The sequence below is a fragment of the Ursus maritimus genome, unplaced genomic scaffold (genome assembly GCF_017311325.1).
Source record: "Ursus maritimus isolate PB19 unplaced genomic scaffold, ASM1731132v1 scaffold_28, whole genome shotgun sequence".
NCBI lineage: Eukaryota > Metazoa > Chordata > Mammalia > Carnivora > Ursidae > Ursus > Ursus maritimus.
This window is the reverse complement of record NW_024425341.1, coordinates 15,449,530-15,467,918: the sequence shown is the minus strand read 5'-3', so window position 1 is coordinate 15,467,918 and position 18,389 is coordinate 15,449,530. Positions and strand designations below refer to the sequence as shown.

The following is an 18,389-nucleotide window of genomic DNA, read 5'->3' as shown; positions in this document are numbered from 1 at the left end:
CTCTGTGAGTACTTGACAAACCTAAATCCAGCACCTCTCACAGCAGAACTTGGTTTCTAGCCAGAGAAATGACTTGCAGGAGCTGTATTAAATTTATTTAAACTAGAAAGAAAATACATATATATTTGAAGTCTTGTCAGAGAATTTCTGTCATTTTCCTCATCTGTAATATGATGTTATAGTAGTACCTCCTTAATTCTCCTTAGAGCTACTCAGCTTTAAATATACAAGTAATAAAAATTCATCAGTCTGTCCAAGAATTCTGTCATTAGGCCATGTTAGAAATCTATGAGAAAATCCGGAAATTGTGTTCAGTTCAAAGTAAACAATGCCAGAAGAACTGCGTTACATATCCAGAGAATAAGAGTTTCTTTGGGAATACAGAATCTTCCAAAATTCAAAGAAGGCAGGAATGGATAGAATCGTAGCGATAACGCAAGGAGCTAGTCTTCCTCACTGCTGTTAGTGAGGAATGGGAATGACAGGATCTGGGTCAGAAAACCTCATTTTGTTTGCCCTTAGTCCTTATAAGAATTGCCAAAATCAACTGATCTAATTCCCTTGTGACTGTAGCTCAATTGAGACAACCGGAATTTGTTGTTTACACCTAGATCCAGAATATTTTAGGGGATCCTGGCACCATTCCAGAGTATAGAGACCAAAGCTAGCAATACTCAGTGAACCAAAACTGGGCTTATGCGTGGGAAACTGGTAAGAATGTCATACATACTTTCTCATGGAAGGACACTGACAGGGGGGCAAACAAACAGGCATAGCAATAACAAAAATAAAGATGACACAATCACACTTATTTATTTTATATTTCTACCAACAGCATCCCCACAAAAGTAAGGGTATCCTCCAAGACACTTCTGATTTGAATTAAGTGACCACTTAATTTGTATGGTATGGTAATTTTTTAACAAAATATTAATTGTAACTAAAAAACGTTAGCCTTCCCCCATTAAAAGTCTAGAAGCTGTCACTGTGTAGTCAAAACAGCCTTTGACTTGATTTGCCCTCTTTCTGACTTGGGCCACACTTCACCTCCTTTTTGTTTTTTATTTTTATTTTTTTGTAAGAGTTTTACAGTTTCTTTCTTTCATTCCTTTTTTTTTTTTTAAAGATTTATTTATTTGACAGAGAGACAGAGAGACACTCAGAGAGTGAGGGAACACAAGTAGGGGGAGTGGGAGAGGAAGCAGCAGGCTCCCAGTGGAGCAGGGATCCCGATGCGGGGCTCCATCCCAGGACCCTGGGATCATGCCCTGGGCCGAAGGCAGACGCTTACCGACTGAGCCACCCAGGTGCCCCCACCTCCTTTTTATTGTACACCTGAAGGTACAATTGCAAATTTTTCGTGACCTTGTGTCAGGGGACGTGACTTTCTTAGAGGGGCACTACTAACGATCCAAAACCCACCCCGCAAAGCAAAGTCGGAAGGGTCAAGTTAGCGGACGGACGCCCGGACACCACCGCACACGAGGGCTCTTTTAAGTTCCGCTGACTTGGCTGTACCCTGCGGTGTTGGGTTCTCGCGCAGTCAGGTGCTGTCGGGGGCAGGCGCAGTTATTTATGACTGCGGGGTTGAGACGCTAGTGCGGAGCGGAGGAGTAGCCGGGCTCCGCCCCCTTCCCCAGGATCTCCCGGTCTGAGATCCCCGGTCGCCCTAGCTGAAGGCCAGCTACAGAGTACCCCGGACCGCACGTTTGTAGGGGTCGCTCTCGGACAGATATCGAGCCTCCGCACACCGACTTCTCGCGAGGTTTCGTTGACACCCCCCCCCCCCTCCGCTCCCTGCCAGCCCTGGTGCGGGCAGCTCCCGCAATGGCTGCACTGCGGAGGCTTCTGTGGCCTCCGCCTCGGCTCCCGCCTCCGCCCTACCCTCACCATCCCTTTCCTGGGCCGTGGGGGCGGCCTGCGGGGTTAGCCCTGGGCCCGCCTTGCCGGCCCTTCTCCTGCCGGGAGGAGGAAGAGGGGGCTGTGGCTGAGGCGGCTTGGAGGCGGCGGAGGCGCTGGGGGGAGCTGAGCATCGCGGCGGCGGCCGGCGGTGGTCTGGTCGGCCTTGTGTGCTACCAGCTGTATGGGGACCCTCGGGCCGACTCCGCGTGGGCGCCTGCCCCTGGGCGGCCCTCTGAGAGCTCGGCCGGAGAGCCAGAGGACCCGCCCCGCGGCCGGGGTCTGCTTCCCATCCCGGTTGCGGCTGCCAAGGAAACGGTAAGTGCGTGAGCGCGTGCGCGCCCTAGGGCTGGCCCGCAGGTGACGCCCGAGGGTAGGGCAGCCAAGGTGTTCCACCTGAGCGCCAGAAAGGTGTGACAGTCGTGCTGGGTGCGCTTGGGACTGTAGGCCACCGTGACACCAGACACGGGAGGTTGTCGCGGTGTGATCTCTGCGGCCGCAGATGGGGACCTCCTGTGAGTGAGACCGAGACGCCGGCCAGGCAGTCCAGGGTCTGTTCACCCAGCTGTTGGGAAGGCATAGATGATGCTGTCATTGATATATCAGGACCTCAGAGGTTGCTGCAGGTACCACCAATTAACCAAAACCCCAAACCAAGACAAAACAAAAGGACCACGAAGAAGTCAAGGGTATAACAGGCAGTAAGTGGAGGGCTGGGTACGTGAGAGATAGGAACGCCCAGGCTAGACCAGATAACAGCAAATTATCCGGGAGGTCCAGTGCGGTAGGATGAGTTTTGAAGCAGTGGTCTGACGTCTCAAAGGAACGACATTATCGTATAGCAGTTTGTTAGTCCCAAGAGAGTAAATGCCAAAACTGTGTTACTCCCTTATTATAGGTCAGAAGATATCCCCAGATTGGAAACGGGGAAAAGAAAAAAACACACAAAAAAAATCTATTCAAAACAGTATATCCGCTCCCCCCCCCGCCGCCCCCAAGTCAGAAACTTTTAAGTAAGGAAGATAAGTGAGAAGATGAGTAGGACAGCACAAATAGGAAACTGAATGAGGCTAACTCCTACAGAAGATCTTCGAATGGAAATATTCAAGTATCATTATGCGACTGATGATAGAAGGTAAAGATGAGGGTAAGGCAAGGGTGAATGGGGCATAATGTTTTTGTCATATCAGTATATTTAGTAGTCATGTAAATGTCTAGGTGTCATTTAGGGAAATTTTCTTCGCAAGACTAAAGAGTGTGAAGGGCTTAGATGACTATAATTTAGAAAAGAGGTAGCTATTCTGTTTTTAACTTTAATGAAACATATAGATTCTTTATTCTTGGCCGAGATACATATTGGTGGTCTGATGTACGTGCCATCACTTCTTTTGGTGGAGGTCGTTGATGCATTTAAATCAGGGAATCTACTGTACGGACTTCCCAGCAGCAAATTATAAATATATAGCATAAAGTACTTTTATACAATGAATAATTAAAATGCTAGCAGCACATACCCTCAACTTTCATCTCCCACTCTTCTTCTCCCCGCCCCCCATACATTAAATTTGTATTCCCATTGACCGAGACTCAATTTTTCATCAACCATAGTAGATCTGGGAACAGATTAGGAAGGTAGAGAGCATTAAAACAGTATTTTCTTCTTTTTTAGAATTAATTTTACTTTTTTTAAAAAAGATTTCATGCTTGTGCATGAGTGGGGGGAGGGGAAAAGGAAGAGGGAAAGGCAGACACCCCGCTGAGCATGGAACCCCCACTGAGGGCTCCATCCCAGGACCCCAAGATCATGACCTGAGCCGAAGGCAGATGGTCAATCGACTGAGCCACCCAGGAGCCCCTAAAATTAATTTTACTTTTAAAGTTGAGACATGGTATCATGCAGTTTTTAAAAGACCACACTTAATAGTGTCTTCCTCATAGTTATGAAAATTAAATGAATTAATACATTTTAAATAGAATTGTAGAATAGTTAGAATTGTACCCCTAGCATGTAGTGAGCATTCTATAAATTTTGGTAATTTTATTCAATTATTTATTTACTTGTACCTATTACAGTATAATTGCTTAGTGTTTATAGAAATTCCTCTACGGATATTACCAAGGGCCTCTGTCTTACTCTTCCCAAGTCTCTAATCATGTAATTCTGATTGTTATTGTTTTGTAATTAGCCTTTACCCCCCCTTGGAAAACTGTTTTTGTTTCTTTTTTTTAAAGGATTTTATTTATTTATTTGAAAGAGAGAGTGAGAGATCAGGAGCCAGGGGTAAGGGTAGAGGGAGAAGTGGACTCCCTGCTGAGCAGGGAGCCTGATGAGAGGACTCAATCCCAGGACCCTGGGATTATGACCTGAGCCAAAGGCAGATGCTTAACTGACTGAGCCACCCAAGCGCTATGAAAACGTCTATAATTTCTTTTTACCCCTATTATTTGAAACTTTCACAATGAGAGCTTTATGTGGGCATTTTTTCATTTATTGTGCTGGAACTTGAGGGTTCTTTCAATATAGAAATTCATGTTTGAAAGTTCTATATACTTTTCTTATATTATTTCTTTGACAATTTCCCCTTTTCCATTTTCTCTGTTTTCTTTTTCTGGAACCTCTATTAGTCTGAAGTTATACATCCTAATAGATCCTAATCTAATTCTAATCTTCTATTCTAACTTTTTAATCTTCTTGCTTGTTTGCTTGTTTGTATGGGTGAAATCTTTGACTTTATCTTCCAGCTGTCCTATTAAAAGTTTTATTTCAGCTATCTTAATTTTATAGTTCAAAACTATTTTTTGTTCTCTAATGTTCCTGTGGTACAGCCTTCTGTTTTGTTTTATGGCTGCTAAATTTCTCTCTTTTTTTTTTTTTTTTTTTGAAGATTTTATTTATTTATTCAACAGAGACAGAGACAGCCAGCGAGAGAGGGAATGCAAGCAGGGGGAGTGGGAGAGGAAGAAGCAGGCTCATAGCGGAGGAGCCTGATGTGGGGCTCGATCCCATAACGCCGGGATCACGCCCTGAGCCGAAGGCAGACGCTCAACCGCTGTGCCACCCAGGCGCCCCTAAATTTCTCTTTTTACTCTAAGGATATTAATCATAGTTTTGTTTTGTTTTTTTAATTGTCTTCCACTTCATGCATTGTGTTGTTTCTTCCAGGTTCATTTTTATTCCTGTTTGATTTTCTAAGCTCTGACTTTCATTTTGGAAGTTTTCTTCACATATCTGTGGTTGTTGCCTCTATATTTGAGAGCTACTCAGAAGCTATTTGTACATGAGAATGGCTTTTCGTTTGGTGATCTGGGCTTTTTAATAGAGTGGCATCCAAATGTCACTTTTTTTGTTTTTGTTTTGTTTGTATTGTTTTAGAGAGGGAGGGGGAAAATCTTAAGCAGCCTTCGCACCCAGTGTGGAGCCCCAGTGTGGAGTCCCACGCGGGGCTCAATCTCAAAACCCTGAGATCATGACCTGAGCTGAAATGAAGAGTCAGATGCTTAACCAGTTGAGCTACCCAGGCATCCCCAAATGTCAGTGTTTTATAAGTCCTTTTCTCTGGTGTCATTAAGTGTCTCCAAAGAATAGGAGAGGTTGGAGGAGCTGTAACCTAGATGCAGGTGCATGTATACCTGTATGTGAGAGCCTGTGTGTTGGGGAAGTATCCAATGATGTTCTTACATATTGTTACCTAATGCTCTATTTTCAGCCCCATCACTTACTCTGACTTCACAACTTGTAATTCCCAAAGTCTTATCCTTTCTGGGTTTTGTGTCTCCAGTCAGCTCACTTCCATTTGGTCTCCTCCTCCTCAATACTCAGGTTTTGCCCCTGCCTCCCACCCCCGCCAGGTTAATTATCATTCCTCCATCTCCTCCATTTTATAAAAATTTGATGAATTCTCTTGATTGTTTTAGTCTCTTTTCCTTTTTTCTTTCTTAGTTCTTATATGTTTCTATCTTTTAAAAAATTTCTTTTATTGTGATTTTAATGTGGTTTAGAGAGGAAGACGTTGAAAGAAACTCATGAGGTCAGTCTGCCGTTTTTTCAGAAATATTTACTGATTGTGTTCATTTGATTTTCCTGAAGTGGTAGAAATTATTCCTTTTGTGGGTTTTTTTTTTTTAAGATTTTATTTATTTATTTGAAGAGATAGTGACAGCCAGCGAGAGAGGGAATACAAGCAGGGGGAGTGGGAGAGGAAGAAGCAGGCTCATAGCGGAGGAGCCTGATGTGGGACTCGATCCCGGAATGCCGGGATCACGCCCTGAGCCGAAGGCAGATGCTTAACCGCTGTGCCACCCAGGCGCCCCCTTTTTGTGGTTTAAACTATAAGAATCTTTGATTTATAAAACCTCTTTTAAGCAGCATGTTAATGCTAAACATAAGCCTAGCAATAAATTAACCTGTTCATGTTATGATAATATAGAATTTAACTGATAGGCATAAATAGCTGTAACTTATAGATATACAGTTCTATTACCATAGTCTTGAAGATTTTTGTTTTTAAGACATTGCCTCTCAACTTCTTCCAGGAGGCTTTCCCGTACTCTATAGATATTAAAATGCCCCTGCTTATCCTATAGTCCTAAGTGATGAGTTTTTGCAATTATTTGTTGTCTTCTCTCTTTTTTTAGCCCTCTAAAGAGAGGTGTTGTGTTGGTCGTGGTCTTCTTTATATCTTCATTGCTTGATATAGGGCCTAGACCTAGTAGACACACAATAAATATTTGTCAAATGAATAAGCCCATGCTAAACATTTGCATGGGACATGTGCATTGAAAAGGCACAACCACATTCTGTGAGAATTAATAGTTTAATATTTTGTTCAGCTAAATGCTGGTTATTTATAGCATTAGAATTCAGAAGACTTTGGTCAAGGTCAAAATTCCAGGCTTTGGGAGACCAGTCACGTGACACTGTATTTATTTTAATAGTGCAAATTTGGCTTGCCAAAATTTTTCAGTAGACATGGCCTTGAACTTTACTAATATTGTAAAGAGATGGTGACAAGATTCTGTTTAGAACTCTACAATTTTAGCCTTAAAACATTATTTTTATTAGCGGAAAAAATTTTACTCTTGAAGTACCTTTTTGTTTCAGGTTCAAAATAAAAAAATTTAGGTTGCTTAATACACTTTAATCCATATTTTACTTATTTCACAGAACACATCTGTTTTATGACTTGCATATAGTTTTACTTTCAAGTGGAAAAGAGAACAATATTTCTATCTCTTTGGTATAGTTCTATAATAATTGCCAATAATCATGCATTTTTTATTCCTTTCACTTTGTATGTTTCCAACCTCTTTTTAAGGCAGCACATTTTCAGACAGGAAGTTATGCTTATTCTTTCCCAGAATATTGAAGAATTTGTCCAATGTGTAAATGAAGATTCCCAACTTTTTGTAGAGTGAGGGAAGCCGCATAGATGTAAAGCTGAGGATAGGTGAATTCTTTGTAGAGTAACACTATTGTATAGGAGGCTAAACTAGGTGGGAGATCCCCTTTTTGTTTTCTGAGTCACCCCATGGCAAACCCACCAGATGCTATGCACATTTCTTCTAGAGGCCTGACCGTGTTTTAGATTCACATACAATGATTTGAGTGTAGATTTTTTTTCCTAAGTAAATCACAGAATAAAATTTGAATGAATTTGGAAAAACATATGTCCTCTTTCTGGTTATACCAAGCCAGGAGTTATAGAAGTGCATGTACTTTTTATTTGGGTTGCCGTGAAAGATAGTTACAACATTTTACGGATGTCTTTTTATTCAGATCCACCTTGGGAATCAGGAAATGAAACTGTCATGACTTCGAACTTAAATTAAAAAATTCTCATCTGTAATTCTCTTCTAAGACTTGGAAATTGTCAAATAATGCACAGCAATCAGTTTGAAAGAAGGTGTATACAGGTTTTTTTCCTTGATCTATATAATCTCCACATTAAAAAAATATAATAAAAACATCGAGTTGTATTTTGAATTGGAATTCAGGTAAATAGTATTTGGGTTTAATGTGACTTCCTGGTTGATTCTCACATTCTGACATGTAATTCTGTTTATATAATGTGGGGCTGGACTGTTTATGAATACTAAGTAAAGTAAAATGTAGCTTCCCTCTTATTGATTGAATATATAATTTATCTTTAATAATTTTTGAGAAATGGATGCCATTTTCTACCTAAAGATTAAAGAAGATCTTTGAGATTATTAAAACAATTATATTAACCCTAAATTTTTGAAGCTTCTTTGAGGGAGGTTTCATTCATCCTCCATATAGCACATAAATTTTGTAGCTCATTAAGATTTTAATAAATTCTTGTTTAATGACTGAATGAAAAGATTCTAAATTCTGAAATAAGTTACAATGTTTTATTATTGCAGTTCTTTAAAAAGCTTGCTTTCACAAAATCACCTCATCCATGCAAATTTGCATTTGACTTTAGAGATTAGAAAATTAATGCAAGGTAAAATAATGGGTGTATTACCTCTTTGTGTTATCTGTGAGGATTAATGTTTGGACACTGAGTCATAGCATTAATGGTAGATGTGAATTTAGTAACTAATTTCAGTTTCATTAGATTGTAGATACAGCATGTATACATTTTTGTTTTCTTCTCTCTCTCTAAATATATGAAAAGACCACAGATTTATTCTCTTCAGAGTCCTTAGTCTTTTAGTATTAAATAATTTAATGGTTTTACTTTGAGGCAGTTGCTCATGTAAAATTATGTATCTAAACTGTTGCATACTAGATTCCCATACCAGTTTTCAAAAGTTTCTTAGTTGCTATCAACATAGCAGTTCTGTCACGAAATGGCTCCTTTGATCTCTTCCCCCTCCACTTCTTTCTCTTTAAATACTATACATAATGTGCTAAAGAGTATTACCTTTCCTGGTCCTGGAAAAGTACTAGGGAAGATCATTTATCTATCCATGATTATATCCAAATGATTAATATTTTTTATGATTCATGTATTAAGCAAAATCAAGATTTCCATCTCATGTCCCATTTAGAAACAATTTATCCATCTTTCCATTCATCCATTCAAATACTTTATTCAAGGAATGTTTATTGAAGTGTAGTAGATACTACATTCTGTGCACATTAGTAGTGGATGAAGTAAAATTCATGTTCTTTTGTAGCTTACAGTTTGGTGAGGATACAGAATAATTCTAATGCAATATGCTAAAGTGATGTGATGGGGAAAATAGAGTATACTATGGGATCATGCAGGAAGGACATAAAACCCAGGCTTGGGACATTAAGTGTGGCTTCCTGGGGGAAGTAATGTCTAAATTGAGATTTAAAGAATAGGTAGGAATTATTAGGGAAACAGGGAGGCAAAGTGGGTGAAGAAATGTGTTCCAAGAGAAAATAACATGTGTGAGAACGAGAGTAGCGTGTTTCCAGAATTGAAAGATCGGTGTGGATGGATAGCAGAGAATTTGAGGCAGGAGTGATCAGACAAACTTTAGGCTAGAAAGTAATCAGGAGGCAGATAGTACAAGACCTTCTAAGGTTTATCAAGGAATTTGAACTTTACATTAAGAGTAATAGGGAGGCATTGACAGGTTTTTAGGCATGAGGATGATATAATCAAATTTGCATTTTAGAAATATCACTCTGACTGGATAGGGAAGGTAGAAGGAGGGATGCAATGCTGAAAAGGAGGAGGCCAGGTAAGATGCTGTTACTTCTTAGATGAGAATGTTAGAGGGTATGATTCTCTATATTCCTTAATTTAAAAAATACATGTCAAACAGTTTTTACCCATAATATTTATTTAGACAAGAAATGGTTATAACTTTACTAGGGAAATAGCAGTGAAGCAATGAGAAGTTGTGGCACTGGAGAGAGATTCAAGAGGTAGGATCAACAGGATTGGTAGTTGACTAGATTTTAGGGATGAGAGAGATGGAAGAATCTGGGATGATATTCAGATGTTTTTGTCTTGGGCACTGGGTGGATTGTGCAGCAGTTCACAAGGTATCACAAGGTATTCTCCCTCAGGAGAAAAAAAACTTGGGGGGAGTGTGCATGAATGACGTTTTTAATTTGTACAGTGGATCAAGGTGTTTTCTGGACAGCCAAAGGGAAACTTCCAGTTGGATACATAGGTCAGAAGCTTAGGAGAGAAATCTGTGCTATAGCAATAGATTTGGAAATCACCAAGCGTTGAAAGTCATAAGAATGGGTGACATTGATCATAATATATAGAACATGAAGAGAAAATCACCTAAGGAAAGAGTCCTGGTGAGCATCAGTGATTTACAAACTGTCAGAAAAATGGGACCCTGCAAAAAGCTGAGAAGTAATGCCTAGACTGGTAAAGCCAGGAGAGTCATGGAAGCCACCAAAAGGTAGTACTTCAGACAAGAAGTATTGTAGTCACTTTCAGTGAGCGCTACCAGAGGAGTTCATTTGAGATGAGCAATGGAAAGTGTTCACTGAATTTAGCAATAAGGAGATCATGGATGATCTTGGTGAGATCTTGGAGGTGAAAATCAAATTATAGTTGGAGAAGCTGAGACTAAAGGTAAAGAAAAGGTGATGTGAACAAGATGAGGTAAGTGTTGACAGCACTTTTAGAAATTTGGCCATGGAGGGGAGAAGTGAGGGCAGTAGCTTAAGGAACATAGAATTGATTTTTTTTTTTTTTTAAGATGGAGGATCCTTAAATATGTTTAAATGTTGAAGGAAAGAAGAGGAACACTAAACCAAAGGAGGGAGAGAGGATAATTGATTTGCCAAGAACCAAGGTATAGATGGGAAATGAAAGTTAAAGCACAAGGAAAGAATTTAATCTTAGGTAATAGGGACAATGCCATTTCCAGTGTAACAGGAAGAAGGGACGGGAGGACACAAAGATTATACATTTTTAGTGGCAAGTGGTTGAAGGATTTCTTGCCTGATGATTTCTATTTTCACTGTGAAATAGAAGGCGATGTCATCATTTGAGAGCAAGATAATTGAGATTTGTAGAGTAACCATGATAGAGATTTGGAGAGTGGTAGATTGAAATAGCCATTAAGAAACACACACACACACACACACACACACACACACACACACACACAAATAAACTAGAAAACCATGAAATCTTTTTTAACTTGCTCATGAAATGTAGACTTTTTCAATGTATACTTCTACATGGTCACAGCTTTTGCTATTTAATTCTTGTTCATCTTACTCCACTTTTTAAGATGTATAAACCTTAGTAATATGATCTAATGAGTACTTTTTTTACCCATTATGTAATATTTAACTTCCATAGGAAATGTACCAAACTTATACTATGCCAGAGATTTTATTCTTTTATTTAAACTTGATGGGAAAGTTTAAATGGAGATTGTTAGTTCTCACTGATCTCCTGTAATTGTTGTACTAAACACTAAGAATTTGAGTAACTTTGTTTAGTGTAAACATTCTTGTGTTGGAGAAAAGTGTGTCTAAAAAAATCAAACAAGGTTTATTTATGGTATTATCTATCTAACATTAAGGAAAATGCCTAGTCATTTGTGTACTAAACAGGATTTTCTAGATATGTTTTTCATCTTCCTTTTTAAGTGACCCTTTACTCCTTTATGTTTTGACATACTGATAGATTATATAAGCAAAATAAAATGTGTAAATTTAGTGCTGTATCATTTAATTGATTCGCATAGTAAGTGTTTGTTCATCGAAGAGTTATTTTTCCAAATTGGGAAAGTAGAATCCAAGTTTTTTGCTTTTCCCCCATTCACTAAGATACCTTTTATTCATTTAATACTCCAGCTCCAGAATTTAGACTACAGAAAGGGTATATAAAAGAATTTCAAATAATTCCATTTTTTCTGCTTTTTGATAAGAATTATATCTATCTAATTGATATGTAAATATTGACTAACTGAGATATTTGGATTATCTCTTTCTCTGGAAGAGATATAATGGATTAGTCAATTGCTTAGAACAATTCAAAATGAATTTTTCCTAACCAGTTTCACATCGGGTCAGAAAGGTGCACATAGGTTACATCCAATTTAAGCTAGCTCCAACCTGTTAAAATTAGTTATATTCAAATAGGAATATAATAATAAACTGCAGTTGACCCTTGAACAACAAGGGTTTGCACTGTGCAGGTCCGCTTATACGCAGATCTTTTCCCATAAATACAGTACTGTAAATGCATTTTCTCTTCCTTATGGTTTTCTTAAAACATTATCTTTTCTTTAGCTTACTTTATTGTTAAGAATCCAGTATATAATACCTATACCATATAGAATAATTGTTAATTGACTTGCAGGTTATTGGTAGGGCTTTCTGTTAACAGGAGGCAATTGATAGTTAAGTTTTGTGGTAATTAAAAGTTATACATGGATTTTCAACTGCACAGTGTTTGGTACCCTAACTCCCGTACTTTTCAAGGGTCAACTATATTTTAATTTTATTCTTACTACTCTAAAGATGGAAGGTGACTTGTAATTCTCTATACGTATACAAGCACATTCATTTATCCTCCCCAAGAGATTCAGGCAGGTTTTGAAGCTGTTACTACCGTCAAACTTAATGATGGAGTCCTATGGGCAATCATAGGCAGCTTTTGGACTAGGGTTTGTGGTGAAAGGAGGTCAGCGTAACTCGAACTTTTGTTGCCATATGGCTTTCTCCTTACTGATTCCTATCCAAATAAGTGGATCATATTAGGATTTTATGTCCTCCTAGTAAAGAATCCAGTCTTAGTAACCTTTTGGTCCCGTACTTTGTACATGTCTTATCACATATGCCTGTCCTGTTCTCTTCTGATCGGCCAGCCCTGGTGATTACTTGAGTATCACGAAAGTCAGATAAGAATTGTGATTCAAGTGGTTTATAACACAGATTTAATCATAGTGAATACATCCTATTTGAGGAGTAAGATTAAGGTCTATAATTTGTACTTTGATTTAATGTTCTAAATTTTATTAGAAGCACAAATACTGGGTGCTATTATGAACTAAATATTTAATTATCAAAAATATTTCTTATGTATCACCAAATAATTAAAATCTAGAACTTATCCTGAATTATTATAGTAGTTATTTTAAAATTTTTGTAAAACTGCAGGCAAGCAGGCAAACTTACCAAGGTTCCTGCCATTTGCTGACAAATTATAGGAGAGTAGCACTTTGTGTCTTTGGTGTTTTACCCATATCCTTTGCTCGACAGAATTCAGAGCATGGCTAAAGCCAGAGATTGGCTTGCACATTGATCTTCAGTAGAATGGTGAAAATTGGAAGGGAGAAGTGAAGCACAGAGGGATTATCTGATAAATAAGAACAGAAGTTACTCAGGTACCCGAGGGTATAATATTTGATTATAGGCTGATAGAGAAGTTCTAGAAACATGTCTATTTCATATTTCGGTGGTATGTTTTATTAAGGAAGGTTTCTTAGATTCTACAGAGAAAGTACCATCCTGGTGTTTTTTTTTTTTTTCTTTTTTTCTTTTTTGAGAAAGTGGCATTCTTACATGTACTGTAAAATTCAAGTATCTGCAGCTGTGCTTTCTTAATTGTGGGAGAGCAGAGTGGCTGCCTAGGGACTGAGTTTAAGTCCTTTGGTACTAGCACTAGGGATCAGGGTTTTGGCAGACAGAGGGGTCAGAAGTACCTAACCTAGAAAAATCTGTGAAGGCACCGTGGTATCCTACTGAGTCACTCACAGCACTACATCCTAATCCAAAAGTGACTGTGTTCTTCATGTAGTTGTTTAGCTTGGGAAAAGATAGAGCTTCCTCCCTTTCCTTTCCCTCTCTTCCTCCCTCTACAGTGATCTGCTTGCCCATTTCTACTTATGAATGCCCTCTACAACAACTTTAAACTCAGGGATTAAAGAGATTATGGAAATAACATTGGTTGAAATAAGCAAAAGCAAGGTGCCATAAGGAGCTGATGGCTTGGGATCAGGAGAAATGAGGCACTTAGGCTTTACTTACCTGGGCCCTGAATAGCAGAGTCAGTGCCTTTTAATTGGCCTTTCAGGAAATCTCAAAAAGCACTTGCATTTACATTTTTCCCAGCCAGAATTTAGTCAAAATAGCATTTTTACTTAGCTTATGTAACTGTCTACCCACAACAAGGCCTGATGAATGTAACCTTTATTTTGTGCGCTGTTGTGCCTAGCTAAACATCAGAGTTTTCTTTCTAAGGAAAAACTAGAGAATGGGTAATAGGTATCTATCCGTTTTTCTTAGGTGTGAAGTATGTTGTATTAGGAAAATGGCTCTTTTTTTTTTAATGAAATGAAAATGCTCATGGGTAAATTATGGAATGCCCATTTAATAAAACAAATGGTTTAGACTTCTGGTTCTAACAATATAGCATACTACATAATCTCTCATAAAAATATTTTAAACATCCTTTTAAATACCGTACTGTACTCATAAGAAATTAAGGGAAATTACCAGGGGGCAGAAATAAAGAGGAAACTAATAACTAGAACAGTGTGAGCTGTGGCTTACTTGGGCAAGCCATGGATTATTATTCATAGAATTGTAGGCACTTGGATTGTAATACCTGTTTAGGGATGGAAACAAGATCTTGGGAAGTTGAAATTGAGACACCCAGAGCCTTCTTCAAAAGAACAACTAGAAAAAGTCATTCTCCTAGTGTGATGATAGGGAAACCTGAAGATGTCTGCCTGGACTCCAAGTGGGAAAAAAAATCTTCTGAGAATATATAAACATGGTCCCTCACTACCTCATATGGGTTCATATTTAGAACTTCTGTTACCCAAACAGAGAAAAAGCTGATGTCACTGACAGAAAGAAATATAAAACTTTTTTGGAGGGAAATACCATGAACACTGGCCATATGTAATTCCTACAGAAAAGGTCTAGAAGAGGGTAAGCTCATAATCCAAAAGTACAAAATATATGAAGTTTTATTTAAAAAGAAACCGAGTGGATTCCTAACAATTAAAAAATAGGATAATTTGGTTGAATCTGCAAGTTAAGTGTATGCAAAATGATTAAAGATAATGAAAAATCAGTATGAAAAATAATCAAAGAATTTCTAGACATATAAAATATAGTTCTTGAAGGCTAGATAGGTAAGGCAACATATAAGATGTAATTGAAGAGGCAATTAGTAATCTGGAAGATAATTTTGAAGAAACTACACAGAATGTAACACCTGTAAAGAGATGGTTAATATTAAGGAGAATTTAATAGATATGAAAAATAAAATGTGTCTAAAATTTGTCTATCAGGGGATACAGACTAAAGGAATGAGAGAGGCAATATTCTAAGAGAAATGGTTGAACAATTTCAGAAGGATGTTAGTCCCCAGATTTAGGAAGCATAAACTGTCTTGGGTGGGATAAATAATAATAAATCTGTAGTTAGTCAGATTGTAGTAAAACTGTATAATCAAAGATAAAGAGAAGCAGGACAGATTTGTACAAAGGGATAGTAGTTGGCCTGATTAAAGAATAATTTGTGACAATGGGTAGAAGCCAGAAGACGGTATAATATGTCTTCAAAATGCTGATAGAAAATAATTGCCATCTTAGATTTCCGTACTAGGTAAATTGTCATTTAGTAACGAGAATAAAATAAATTCGTTTTTATGAGATTGGTACCGCTTCAGATCATCATTGAAAGAACTACTAAAAAATGGATATGAGGAATGGTGAACATAAAATGAAGGGTAAAATTCGAGAAGGAATGGTAAATAAAAAAAATTGGTAAGAAAATGAAGTAATTCTTAGACATTGACTACATAGTACAACAAAAATAGTAATTATTACTATGTTGAAAGGAGCTAAAACAAGGTGGTCCCCAAATATTGAACAACAATGATATTCAAGACAATAAGGCTTGATTAAAGGTAAAGTGTTCTATGTGGGAAATAAAAATAAAATTAGATGTCTACCTCATGCCATTACAATCAAGGTGGATTAGAGTCCTAAATAAAACAAAACAAAACTTCAAGATATTTAGAGGAATATATATGAAGATAAAAATTTTGTCCCTAGGTGGGGGAGGATTTTCAAAACAAAATAAACAGCACAATCTAGAATAGAAAATACTGCTACATTTCACTTCATTAAAACACAAATACCTAATAAAATAGAAGTCTTGGACTGGCAGAAGATACTTATAATACATAGCACTTGCAAAGAATATCCAGAATAAATAGCAGTGATCTGCAAATCAATTTTAATTTTTTTTAAGATTTTATTTATTTATTTATTTGCGAGAGTGTGAGTGAGAGAGAGCACGAGCCAGGGGAGGGAGAGAGGGAGAGGGAGGAACAGATTCCCCGCTGAGCAGGGAGCCCAATGTGGGACTTTATTCTGGCACCCTGGCATCATGACCTGAGCTGAAGGCAGATGCTTAACCGACTGAGCCCTGCAAATCATTTTTTAAAAAAGACAACACAGTAGAAAAATGGACAGGGGTTTAAACAGGCCGTTCAAGAGAAAGATACTCAGAAGACCAAACACATGAAAAGATGATCCAACATCACTAATAAGAGGAAATACAATTATAACCCTAATGAGGCACCATTTCTTACCAATCAGATTGGTACAATTAAAAGAAAATTGACAATAACTTGTGGCAACAAAAATTCTCCTGCTCTGTTGGTAGGAGTACAAACCTTCGGAAAAGAGGTTGACGTGATACAGTAAATTGAAGATTCACATTACTAATAATTCAGAAATTCTATCTAGGTATAGACTCTTGGGGAACAGAAACCTGTGACAAGGAGACATGTTTAAGAGTCTTTTTAGATGTCCCGGATACCTCCATTTTCAATCCTACAACAGCTTCTTCCAAATGTGTTTCAGTCTACCTGCAGCACACCTCACTTCATTCTGTCTCAAGCAAATGACCTCCATTTTGACAGAGAAAATGATCTATCAGAAGTTAATTTGCTCAGTTTATTACTTTCTCAGAACTAAATTTGCCTTTATCTCTCCCTCACTTCTAGTTACATAGGAATAAAGGTATGTTCCTGCAAAACTAGAGAAAGGAGTTTGGAGTCCATGATTTTTCTCTAGCAGTGCCCAGTAGTTTAAGAGATGGAGCAGTTCTAGGTGAGAATGTAGTGTGGTGATGGAAGTTTGTCCTTGAATTTTGAAGTTGGAAAGTCAGAGAGTTTTGAGGCTAAGTTATTAGATGGGCGAACATTGAATGTTGAGGTTCTCTCTGATTTGGGGTGATGAGGAAAACCATGAGTTATGTTTTAAAGTCCTCTTTAAAAGTGAGTAGCAATGCCTACAAGTTGCCATTGGCAAGGTGGGTAAGCGATATAACCAGGGTGCATCTACCTCCATCAGCATCAGTGATGCAGAATTTATTTGGCAGATATTAGTGCGTAAGTGAAGTTGGTAGCGGAGAAGAGCAGAGTGTCTTCATCATCTCAGTGACAAAAATATTAAAATAAATTAAAAAATAAAATTGATGAAAGACAGCTGACCACATTTATTTAGTTCTACAAGAATGCTAAACTTGGGAGTATGTTTAAAACCGGTATTTTTGATGAAGGAAGATTCTGAAAAAAGTAAACGTTCCACCCTTGGCCACATAAAATCCTTGGATAGCTTCTCCTTAATTTTTAGAATATATCATAGTCCTACAATGTACTCTTCTCCAGAAATACCAGATTGTTGGCGCACCTAGGTGCTTCAGTTGGTTAAGCACCTGACTCTTGATTTCAGCTCAAGTCATGATCTCAGGGTCATGGTATCAAGCCCTGTGTCGGTCTTTGTGCTCAGGGTGGAGTCTGCTTGAGATCTCACTCTCCCTTTCCCTCTGCCCTTCCCCCCACTTGTGTGCTGTCTCTTTCTCTCTCTCAAATAAATAAATGAAATCTTTAAAAAAAAAAAAAAAGAAAGAAAAAAGAAACACCAGATTGTCTAATTGCAAGCTTTCATTTTCTGCTTCTTGTCAAGACATTCAGATCATTTCCAAGATTTAGGGTCAATTTAATATACAGAATTAGATTCAAATAGGATTTTATTAGGGTAGTCTAGTTTGTCCTAACAAGTTGACCCTCAAGTTTCAGTGGATTAACTTGATAAAAGCTTACTTTTTGTTTATGTAATAATTCTAGGGTTGTGTATGGGTTGATAGGAAGACTCCTGCATGTCGCTCCCCTCCGTGCTGTCATTCAGGCATCTAGAGTGATGGTGACTCTGCCATCTTCAACAAGTGGCTTCCACGGTTACTCAGGGTGTCACCATACATGTTAGCCAAAAACGGGTGGTGGAGCATAGAGGAATTCTTGTGGGAAGTTTTTATGGCCAGGCCTGGAAGTGGCAGGCATCACTGCCATTCATATTACATTTTCTAAACCAAGTCATATGGCCACATCTAAGTGCCGGAGATACTGGGAGATGTATTCTAGCTGTATGCCTAGGAAGAAGAATTAATGACTTCATTAATATAATTCATATATTTTTGTACCACCAACTCCTTCAAACATTATTATACTCTTAATTTTTTAATTCTCATTATAAGA

General features: G+C 38.1%; 1 protein-coding gene across 1 annotated transcript in view; it reads left to right on the top strand.

The window, feature by feature from the left end:
* The first annotated feature begins 1,283 nt into the window (after nt 1-1,283).
* MICU3 (mitochondrial calcium uptake family member 3) overlaps nt 1,284-18,389 on the top strand; it is a 101,943-nt gene continuing 84,837 nt past the window's right edge. Inside the window, exon 1 of the mRNA XM_040643317.1 lies at nt 1,284-2,217. Coding sequence (XP_040499251.1) covers nt 1,828-2,217 — 390 coding nt within the window. The 5' untranslated portion in view covers nt 1,284-1,827. The remainder of the gene's footprint in view (nt 2,218-18,389) is intronic.